Source organism: Halichoerus grypus, chromosome 2, assembly GCF_964656455.1.
Source record: "Halichoerus grypus chromosome 2, mHalGry1.hap1.1, whole genome shotgun sequence".
Lineage (NCBI taxonomy): Eukaryota > Metazoa > Chordata > Mammalia > Carnivora > Phocidae > Halichoerus > Halichoerus grypus.
Window position 1 is genome coordinate 175,515,593 of NC_135713.1, and position 11,415 is coordinate 175,527,007.

Consider the following 11,415-nt stretch of genomic DNA (forward strand, 5'->3'; position numbering starts at 1 on the left):
TTAAACTAATTGGGGTGCCTGGTTGGCACAGTGGATGGAGCATGCAACTCCTGGTCTTAAGGGTTGTAAATTCAAATTCGAGCCCCACCCTGGGTGGAGAGATCACTTAAAGATTTTTTTTTTTTTAATTTATTTGACAGAGAGAGAGAGACAGCGAGAGAGGGAACACAAGCAGGGGGAGTGGGAGAGGGAGGGAGAAGCAGGCTTCCCACCGGGCAGGGAGCCCGATGCGGGACTCGATCCCAGGACCCTGGGATCATGACCTGAGCCGAAGGCAGATAATTAACAACTGAGCCACCCAGGTGCCCCGAGAAAACTTAAAAATAAAATCTTTTGGGCGCCTGGGTGGCTCAGATGGTTAAGCGTCTGCCTTCGGCTCAGGTCATGATCCCAGGATCTTGGGATCGAGTCCCACATCGGGCTCCCTGCTCAGCAGGGAGCCTGCTTCTCCCTCTGCTTCTCTCTCTCTCTGTCTCTCATGAATAAATAAATAAAATCTTTAAAAATAAATAAATAAAATTTAAAAAATAAAATCTTTAAATTAATTCAAATTAAATTAAAAAAAATAGTCCCACTAGCCATATTTCGAGTAATCTGTAAGCACATGTGGCCGGGGGCCACTGCACTGGAAAGCACAACACGCATCACTGCCACTGCGACACTGGGCAGTGTGGGCAAGAGGGATTTTCATGAAAATCTTTGCATTTTTATGTCCTCTATCTTTCTAATCCAATCATTCAAAGTTAATAATTTGAAATATTTCAATCCCCCCACAGGTTTTGTCTTAACTTTAAACAAAATTGGGATTATATTCTACTTATCATTTTACCCTTTGTTTTTTTCACTTACAGATTACGACCATTTTCCAAAAGATCATTAAATTCCTTCAAACACACTATGTTAATGGCTATTTAACATGCCATACTATGGAAATAATATAATTCACTTAATCATTGTCCTACTACTAGCCACTTTTGTCTTAACATTTTAAGGTGCATTTTTATAAAATATATAAAATATTTACATAAAATAACACAATTTCCAAGTTAAGAAGTTACACGGTACCATTTAACAAGAAATTATGAACGTAATGTACCTTAGCAGTCATTACAGTACCTGCTTGTAAAATACAAAGTACATCTGCAGCTTCCTCCAAATACACTGGACTCTCAAACAGCTCAGATGACTTAAAAAAAAATTCTCCACTGGACTCAGACACCTTAAAAAAGAAAAAAAGAAAAAGAAAAAAGAAATGATGAACTCTATTAATTTCAGATAATGTACTAAATCCCTTACTATTTTTATAATTATTTATTGAGCTTACAGACCATGTTTCTAAATATGTTATTAATATACTGCAGCAGAATATGCAGTATTTGACAAATACGAGCCACTTTAATCACATTCACATTAATTATTATTCAGGTCTCAATAATTTATTTCTATATAAATATTTGGAGACATCTGGAATTAAAAATAAGACAAACCAAACAAATGAACCAGGAATGCTACCTACAAAAGTTATAGCTCGGGATACCTGGGTGGCTCAGTCGGTTAAGCGTCTGTCTTCGGCTCAGGTCATAATCTCAGGGTCCTGGGATCAAGTCCCACATCAGGCTCCCTGCTCAGCGAGGAGTCTGCTTCTCCCTCTCCCTGCTCCCCCCCTTTGTTTGTACTCTCTCTATCTCTCTCTCTCTCAAATAAAGAAATTAAAATCTTTTAAAAAAATTTTTTTTAAATTATAGCTCAAAAAAAGTCAAGAAATGGTAAACTTAAAGCAGTATAACAGATATAAATTATGTTCAATTGCAAATGAACTGTAGGAAAAACAAAAAATAAACATGTATATCAACAGAAGTAGCTACTAACTTTTTAAAAAATTTCCTACAGTAGCTTCATCACACTTCCCATTTGAAGAGTTCTGAGCTGAAATACTGGAAACCTCCCAGGGGAGAAAGGTCACTTATTTTACAAGATCCATCAAGTTAGATATTAAGAAAAAGGTGTAGGAAAAATATTGATTGAAATTAAGGCTATCAGTATAGTAGAAAAGAGTAGAAAGAAATAACTGTTTGTAATATAAAAACATTTTTTAAAAGATATGTAACATATATATTTGAATTAAAAAAACAAATAAATAGGGGCGACTGGGTGGCTCAGTTGGTTAAGCGACTGCCTTCAGCTCGGGTCATGCCCTGCATCGGGCTCCCTGCTCAGCAGGAAGCCTGCGTCTCCCTCTCCCACTACCCCTGCTTGTGTTCCCTCTCTCGCTGTCTCTCTCTCTGTCAAATAAAAATATAAAATCTTTAAAATAAATAAATAAATAAATAAATTTTTAAAAATAAAGATTTCTAATATATCTTAAAGACTGCACTAACTGCACCCCCCAACCACCACCAGTATTTTCCTTGGAAACAGAATTTAGAGTTGTTCGGTCCACAGTTTATAAAACTAAACTTTATTTATTATAAAGTAACTGACCTTGAAATTCTAACAGTAAATAATTTTTGCCTCTGAAACTCTGGGCTTAATATATAAGCCATCTTAATATGAAGATCCAGCTTAATTATTTTTATAGTAGAACCCTGACATGCACAAATTTAAAATTCAGAGTTTCAATTAATCATAATTACCCAAGGGTCCATGAACTACATAATCTATCATTTTGCTGACATTCAAAGTTGAATAGCTTTCAATAGTGTATAGCTGCAATTCAGTCATATAGTGAGTAAGCCTAGCCAATGATCCTACATCCAATTCAGCTTTGATATTCCCTATTCACTGATTATGTGAGATAATGAATGCTCATTCAGTGTCTAAAGGAATCACATACATTTTTCAGTTATGTTTTATAATATTTTATGAAGGAAATCATACCCTATAAAGATATTATCAAATTTGGTAATTTGTAGAAGTCTTGAGCTATGTACCCTTCTATATATCAAAAAGCCATTGTATGGAGTCCATGCAGAAAAAAAATCTCTACAGTAGAAAATGCAGAATAGGTATAAATGAGAGAAAATAGTAGAGAAAGAAAGGTAGGCATTTAATAGCCTTTTAAGCCTTTCACAGAAAACACTTTCAAAACAAATAGAAATACGTGTAAAGGAGGATGCAACTTGCCTGCCTTCTAGCCTGTTTCTTTTTTTTTTCTTAAGATTTTATTTATTTATTTGTCAGAGAGAGAGAGGACAAGCAGGGGGAGTGGCAGGCAGAGGGAGAAGCAGGCTCCCCGCTGAGTAAGGAGTCCCATGCAGAACTCGATCCCAGCTCCCTGGGATCATGACCTGAGGCGAAGGCAAGTGCTTAACCGACTGAGCCACCCAGGCGTCCCCTCTATTTCTACTTTCTATGTGTAGACATCAAATCATGCATATTCTGATGTGTGATTAAAATAAATGCACCTTGTTCATAATTGCCAGCAGTTCACTAAGCACAAGACGCAATCGACGAGGCGAATCACTGTGTTCAAACTCCAACGTCAATCCATGCTGAAGCTGTGATACCAGGATGCTCTCTCCACTGCCTCCTCCAAGTTTATGCCTAAGAAAGTACAAATGTGTAAAACAACAATCATGAGAACACTGACACAGAAATAACATAAAATTATCTTTTGTTGAAATAATCCTCAAAAGAATGTGTGAATTCTTTTCATACATTTCATGAATGTAATACTTCTGAAATACTATTTAGTTTGCCTATTTCAGGGATTCACAACCTATATAAAGACTCCAACTAATAGTTAACACCTACTTTGATGAACAACAATGGCTCGCTATTGGGATTCACAATGGGTAGGGAAGAACCAAACAACTGCCCAGATTTTTGGGAAATCAATGTAAGCTCAAAAAGCCTGCCGGGTGATTCCAATAAATACTTCTATTCTAGGGGAATTTACCCTACCCGCTTCCCACTGAGAATAATTCATCTAATCAGTTTAGCATGAATACAACAGTATATGTAGCCAAACTTCTCTCTACACATTTTAGAATATAGAACTCAAAAGATCCTAGAATTTTAACTATAAATAGAAAAGAACTAGGTAAAATGCTCTCCAAAGTTTAGATTCTCAATCTTTTCTGGGAGAGTGCATCCAATAAAAAGTCCTAAAAGCTCCAAAGAAATATTTGATTCCCTGTTCTTTGATAAATCTAAGTAAATCCCAATCCACATATTATATAACACAACATTACCTAAGCTGCTGTTCTTTGCTGGCATCCTGTTCTAAAGCATGAAAGTCCACAGACAACAACGCAACAATGGAATTGACAGCTTCCACTCCAGAGAGAAGACGAAGGATCAGTTTTTTATCCTGAGCCCAGCTCTGGCTCTGGTCAGCAGGAGCACAGAGCGCCATCCGCACCAAGCAGGGCAGGAGAAGTCTTAATTCCGGATCACTTAAAGATGCTAACCGAACAACATCCACCTTCTGCATTGCCTCAAAAGCAAAAGGGCTGACAAACTGAAGACTTGTACACTCAGCCATTATCACTGTTGATCCTAATGATAAAAAAAAAGAAAGCAGGTATAATTCCTACATGTATGAATGCCCCTCTTTTTAAAAACCCAGAGAAATGTGGTCTATCTTTAATAGGCCCCTATGCTAGCTAGGTTTCTGGCACAATTAAAGGCTCCCTATGTTTTTACTCCCACCTAAAAATTGAGAAAGAAAACGGAGTACATTAATATCTCCTCCAGCCCTAGGGATCTTCTTTTCTAATACTTATTTTGCAAAGAAATATGAAGCTCAGAGAGATTAAATAAGAGGCATATAGTGATGACCAGCTAGTGGCAAAATCCAACGCTGAATCCCCATCTGCTTAATCTCAGTCTAAGACTTTCTCCACTGCATCAGTCATCTGAGCACCACAATGCAAATAAAAATGAGTAGTAAAGAATGTTCCTCTTCCGCACCTCTTTAGTTTTTTATGCCTACTCAACAAATGTAAAGAACTGTTAGGCTTCTCTTTCGCACCCTCCACGAGTCAATGGAAGCGAAATCTCCTCACTAACCAAAAGCAATGCCAGAATCAACGTTCTGGAGGCCATAACACTATCCTAATGTCCCTTGTGTTGCTTGGGGGAAAAGAAAAACAGCTGTGGAGGTGCAATTAGCTATGGGAGAAAGATGAGTTCCACTTGGGCATTTCTGTCTTCACTAGTAATCAGAAGCCACCCCCCCCTCCAAAAAAAAAAAGGCAGGGAGTAGGTGGCAAAGCCATCCCCTCAAAAACCCACAGACTAGCAAAATCGTGGGTTAACAGAGTCGTGGGCAGAAACGTTACTTTGTTTTTTAAGCAAGAGGCGCCGGCCTTTTAACAGAGGGGCAGGCTGAGGGAGCGGAGGCACAGATCTCGCCCTCAGCCTAACGAGAACCAACCAGTCCCTGGCAGAGAAACGGAAGGCCAGTGACCGACGTGGACCGGGAAACGCGCTAAAGCCTGAGAGGCGGAAGCTTCATACCTTAAGATTCGCCCTCCAACCTCCCGCGACCCGTGTAGCACGGATTCCGCGCCCTAGAGGCGGGACGCGGTAGAAATCTAGAGCGCGATCCGAAGTTGGGCCTACGCGAAAAATCCCGATTCGCCAACCCTAGCTGTGCCTTGAGTCGTCCCAGGCACCAAAAACCTAGACGCCGGGACCAATGGGGTTGGCAGTGCGATAGACTGTATGGGGACACCGCACAAGCACAAAGGAAGAACCCGCGCTGAAGGGAGGGGAAAGCGGAGGGGGCTGTTTCAACCTGCACCCAGCACCTTCATTCATCCCCAGCGTCTGGCTCCCGTCGGCCACCGTACTGAACTGAGAGGACGGCTGGCTGCGAAAGGAAACCCAGAGACGGCGGCGTTGATGCGACGGTGCGCGTGCGCGGCCCCACCCCTTCCTCCGCGCAGTGGCCCCGCCTAACTACCCCACCCCGAGCCGGAGGTTTAGAATGGGGTTTCTCCGAAGGGTACTTACTACCTGTGTCCTTTTTGATTAAGTCCTTAAGCCTCTCCGAGCTACAGTTTCATCGTCACAGGATTTTTGTGGCACTTGAATGAAGTAACGTGTGTGGAAGAAATGTTAAAGTTGTTTCCACTATTCTTTGACCGGAACACTAATGGAATCAGACAGTACTCTTCTCTCCATCTCTGGGCTCTGCCCTCCTAGCACCAAAGTTCTAGAATCTTAGGATTTGTAGGTGAATTTAAAATCTAATCTTTTCCTGAGCTTACTTCCGCTCTTGACCTCACACCCTCAAGGTCGGGAGTTAAACATCTTACTTTCAGGGTTCTGTACTTTATGGTCAAGGGTTAGGGGATGGGAAAAATGGGTGAGGGGGGAGTGGAAGGTCCAGGCTATGGGATGAGTAACTCCCTCACAGCATAGAAATTATAGTCAGTGGTATTGTAATAGATGGTACCTACACTTGTGAGCATATAGCATAACTTAGAGTTGTCCAATCACTATATTGTACACCTGAAACTAATGTAACATTATATGTCAACTTTACTTCAATTTAAAAACAAAAACCAAAAACTTAGGGTCCATAGATCCTTAGAAAGTGATGATGGATGGAGTTTCAGGAATTGCCTAGAATCTGCAAAATTGTGAGTGCTTGGCACTTCTGGAAAGAGGGTCCAAAACTTTCAACAACCTCTCAAAGGGAGTCTAAGCATCCAGAAAAGATTAAGAACTACTAATCTCTATATATTTTCATACTATTTCTAATTCCTGGTACAATCAGTGTGCATTTAGCACCTTCTCTTTACCAGCTATTGTGCTACAAGCTGGAAGCAAAAATATTTTACAGAGCTGCAACTTCATACTATATAGTTTCCAAGGCTTGCATAGAGTGATAATCTCCTAATAAAGTCTGCTTTCAACATTAAAAATGAATCAGCAAAGGAAGAAAAGAATTAATAATGTGTGTTGCAGTGTTTCTCAAACTTTTTTCCACCTGACCTGCAGTAATACATTTCACATTGTGACCCAGGACACACATGTACATATATAACCACATTTTTTAAAAGATTTTATTTTTTTTAAGATTTTATTTATTTATTTGACAGAGAGAGACACAGCGAGAGAGGGAACCCAAGCAGGAGAAGCAGGCTTCCTGCCAAACAGGGAGCCCGATGTGGGGCTCGATCCCAGGACCCCCGGATCATGACCTGAGCCACCCAGGTGCCCCAAGATTTTATTTTCTTAAGTAATCTCTACACCCAACATGGGGTCTGAACTCACAATCCCGAGGTCAAGAGTTGCATGCTTCACCAACTGAGGCAGCCAGGCACCCCTATACCCACATTTAAATGGAACAAAATTTTTATGAAATAATACACATACTACATGTTACATGTTCTATTTCTTTTTAAGATTTTATTTATCTGAGAGAGAGTGACTGAGAGAGCATGAGCAGAGGGAGAGGCAGAGGGAGAGGGAGAAGCAGACTCCCCAACACAGGGCTGAGCAGGGAGCCCAACACAGGGCTAGATCCCAGGACCCTGGGATCATCATCTAGATCCCAGGACCCTGGGATCATGACCTGAGCCCAAGGCAGATGCTTAACCAACTGAGCCACCCAGGCGCGCCTAAAAAAATTTTTTTTAATTGCTGGTCACTACACACTAAAATTGATTTCACAGTCAAGAGACTTACAAATTGTAAATTGTCATTTTTAAGCAGATATTTAATAAGAACATTTATTGAACAGTTGCTAGGTACTAGTATTTTATATCTATTATCTGATTTAATTCTCTGAGGTAGGTAATAGTCTCTATTTTATAACTGTGGGGAAATTAAGACTGAGAGTGGTTTAACAATTTAATCTCCCTGGATGATCATTTCACAGGGGGAGAATGAAGAGAAATCAAAGACTGTTTTGAGGGGTGAATGAGAGGAGAAAGGGGATGTGAACTAAGTGATTTTTTAAGATCTCTTCCAACTCTAGTTTATGATCCTGTAATCATTAATGGAGAAACAACATGCAGATACATCTCAGTCTATGATCAGCAGATCAATTTTCCCAACACCATTTGTTGAAGTGAGTGACTTTTTTCCATTGGACATTCTTTCCTGCTTTGTCGAAGATTAGTTGACCATAGAGTTGAGGGTCCATTTCTGGGCTCTCTATTCTGTTCCATTGATCTCTGTGTCTGTTTTTGTGCCAGTACCATACTGTCCTGATGATGACAGCTTTGTAATAGAGCTGGAAGTCCGGAATTGTGATGCTGCGGAAGCAGTTAACCAACCGAGCCACCCAGGCATCCTATTCTTCTCTTCCAGTTCTTATCTCAGTGAGTGTCATCCACTACCCAGAATTGCTCAAGCCAGAAACCTGGAAGGCATCCCAAGCTCCAGCCTCTCCCCACTCATATCCATGTAGTCAGAGTATTTCAAATCTACATTGTAATGTTTGCCAGTGAAGTCATTTTGACAATCATATAGAACTTAGTGAAAAAGATTTACTCATGAACTTCTGAGTTTTAGATCAGCTTCCTCTGAGGCTCATTCCCAAACATACTAAAATCAATTTTTAAAGATTTTGCAGCTCTAGTGTTTAGACAGATTAAGAACTTACAGAAGGGTAAAGTAGTCCTAACATTTAGTTGCCTATAAACCGCAAAACTTTGATTATTAAAGGAGTATAAACCACAAAACTTTGATTATTAAAGGAGTATCTTACATAATTATGGTGTACCCTTTGTGATATAAAATGTTTGAGGGAATAACCCCCTTTTAAGACCAATGTGGTACTGAGGCTCATGACCATTTCTACTCACAAAAAGATATATTTCATTAACTCTGTGGTGACTTTTTTTCACATTTTTTAAAAAGTTTTTTATTTATTTGAGAGAGATAATGGGAGGAGGGGCAGAGGGAACAGGTAAAGAGAGAATCCTCAAGCAGACTCTGCACTGAGCGCAGAGCTCTATGTGGGGCTTGATCTCAAGAGTCTGAGATCATGACCTGAGCCGAAATTAAGAGATGATTAACTGAGCCACCCAGGTGCCCCCTTTTTTTTTTTTACATTTTAACATATTTGAAATTGGGATGCCTTTTTTTTTTTAATATTTGAGAGAGGGAGAGAGAGAGAGCATGCTCAAGTGGGGGAAAGTGGCAGAGGGAGAGGGAGACAAAGAATCTTAAAGGCTCCATGCCCAGCACAGAGCCCAAGGTGGGGCTCGATCTCATGACCCTTGAGATCATGACCTGAGCTGAAATCAAGAGTCGAATGCTTAACTGACTGAGCCACCTATGCGCCCCTGAAATTGGGATGTCTTAAAATCAGTAGTGTGTTTAATTTACTTAGCATTTTTTGTTTTAGTGGTACATAAAATAATGTCTTACAACTACTGGTGTTTAGATATGGTGAAACATGTTGTGTAGTTCCTATACTTCAGGTCAAAAGAGCAGACTCCTTCCTAAGTGAGGTAAATATTCTCCTTTGGCTTACTTTACTCTTTTCCACTTTAACTATTTTTCAGTAAGACTAAGGGGAGGAAGAAAAGGAGAAACAAAAAGAAAGAAAAAAACAGTACTATGTTTCAGGTATACTAGGTGTAGATTATTGCCAAGTAAATGAGCTTCAAGAAATTAGAAGACCTGGGTATTTAAAGGAAGACCAATATTCTTTGGAAATAGAATCATAGAATTACAAAGTAAAACGATCTCAGGAAACATCTAACTCCAGTTTTCTCAACATGGAACTTTTTTTTTTTAAGGTTTTATTTATTTGTCAGGGAGGGTGGAGAGAGAGAGAGAGAGCACAAGCAGGGGGAGCAAGAGGCAGAGGGAGAAGCAGGCTCCCCACTGAGCAAGGAGCCCGATGTGGGATTTGATCCCAGAACTCTGGGATCGTGACCTGAGCTGAAGGCAGATGCTTAACTGACTGAGCCACCCAGGCGTCCCAACATTGAACTCTTTTTATAATTATCAGTAATGTCCTATTTTATCTTGTAAGATTCCTTCTATTGCTTTCCCCTTTGAGATCTTTCGGACTCTTCTCTTACACTGGCTATCTGCTTTGGCTATGCAGATCGTTATCTTCATTGATTTTATGGATAAAATATTGAATAGAATTGGGTCCAGCCAAGATTCTATAGCACAAGATTAGAGACATCCCTCCAGGTTGATATAGCTCCATTAATCAAGACTTTTTTGGTATGATTGTTCAATTAATTATGAATCATCCCAACTACTATAACACTTCCCTGCTTTAGGATAAAGTTCATTTTCCCTAAGGTGGCACTCAAAATTAGAGGAGTTTTTCATGGTCTGACTTAATTCTGGCTTGGACTCCTGCATTATCTATCCCACCATAAGCACCTCTGTTTTAGTCTGTTGGAACTGCTTGTTTTCCAAATCCTTCATGCTACTCATGGGCCTTCTCCCCCCCCCCACCCCCCCCACCCCGTTCCTTCTGTCTGAATTCCTTTATTCTCTTTATGTAGTACCTATGTATACTTTAAGTCTCACTTCCAGTGTTTCCTTGCTAAGAAATCTTTCCTTGACAAACCACCTATATCTTCATTAGATTTAAGTATGTCTCATTGATGCTCCCGACACCCTATACTTCCTTCCATCGTAGTACTTCACATATTGCACTATATTGTTAAAACTTGTCTCTCCTAAACAAAAAAACACCAACCAACCAAACAAAAAAAAAACACCCTTGTTGGAGGGCGGGACCTATATTTTCTTTCTTTGCCCTTGGCACAGTATGGTACTTAATACTGGTTTGAATTAATGATTTAAGTGTAATGATCTCATGAGACCTTATTAAATAACCTGAATATGCATCTCTATACTGTATCAGTTTGTTAATGCTGTCAAAATGAAATGCAGATTGATTTCAACTATTCTATTCTCTCTTGTATATGTACTACACTATTTTTTTTTTTTTTAAGATTTTATTTATTTATTTGACAGAGAGAGACACAGCGAGAGAGGGAACACATGCAGGGGGAGTGGGAGAGGTGAGAAGCAGGCTTCCCGTGGAGCAGGGAGCCCGATGTGGGGCTCAATCCCGGGACCCTGGGATCATGACCTGAGCCGAAGGCAGACGCTTAACGACTGAGCCACCCAGGCACCCCATACTACACTATTATTCATATCACTCTAGAAGGCTTATGGTACTAATTATGTATATACAAGTAGGTTTCTCAGTAGACTAGAGCTAAAGGTCAAAGGTTTGTATCTCATAACTAGTTTATAGTAGATAGTCTATTAAAACAGACAGTGCTTTAGTAAAACTATGCTGGTTTCTAATGATCTTGTCATAAAGTGAGGTAAATTTGTTAGTAGTTTCTTTTTAAAATTAAAAACCGCGGAAGTTGTACATTTCCACTCCTCTGGCATCTTCTAGTTTTCTACAGCATTTCTGAAATCATTATCTACAAGTTCTTTTAGCACCAAGGATGTAACTCA

The 11,415-nt window shown here is 39.9% G+C and overlaps 1 protein-coding gene across 4 annotated transcripts in view; it reads right to left on the reverse strand.

The window, feature by feature from the left end:
- The window catches only part of INTS2 (integrator complex subunit 2), a 55,645-nt gene extending 49,767 nt beyond the window's left edge, over nt 1-5,878 (reverse strand). Inside the window, exons 1-4 of one of the 4 annotated variants that reach the window (XM_036081776.2) lie at nt 5,744-5,878; nt 4,194-4,500; nt 3,405-3,543; nt 1,117-1,219 (exon numbers count right to left, since the gene is read on the reverse strand). In XM_036081776.2, coding sequence (XP_035937669.1) covers nt 1,117-1,219; nt 3,405-3,543; nt 4,194-4,500; nt 5,744-5,762 — 568 coding nt within the window. In that variant the 5' untranslated portion in view covers nt 5,763-5,878. Of the gene's footprint in view, nt 1-1,116; nt 1,220-3,404; nt 3,544-4,193; nt 4,501-5,463; nt 5,708-5,743 lie in introns of those variants that run through there. The other 3 variants (XM_036081777.2, XM_036081778.2, XM_078064232.1) reach the window with 3 other exon arrangements.
- Nucleotides 5,879-11,415: the final 5,537 nt, after the last annotated feature.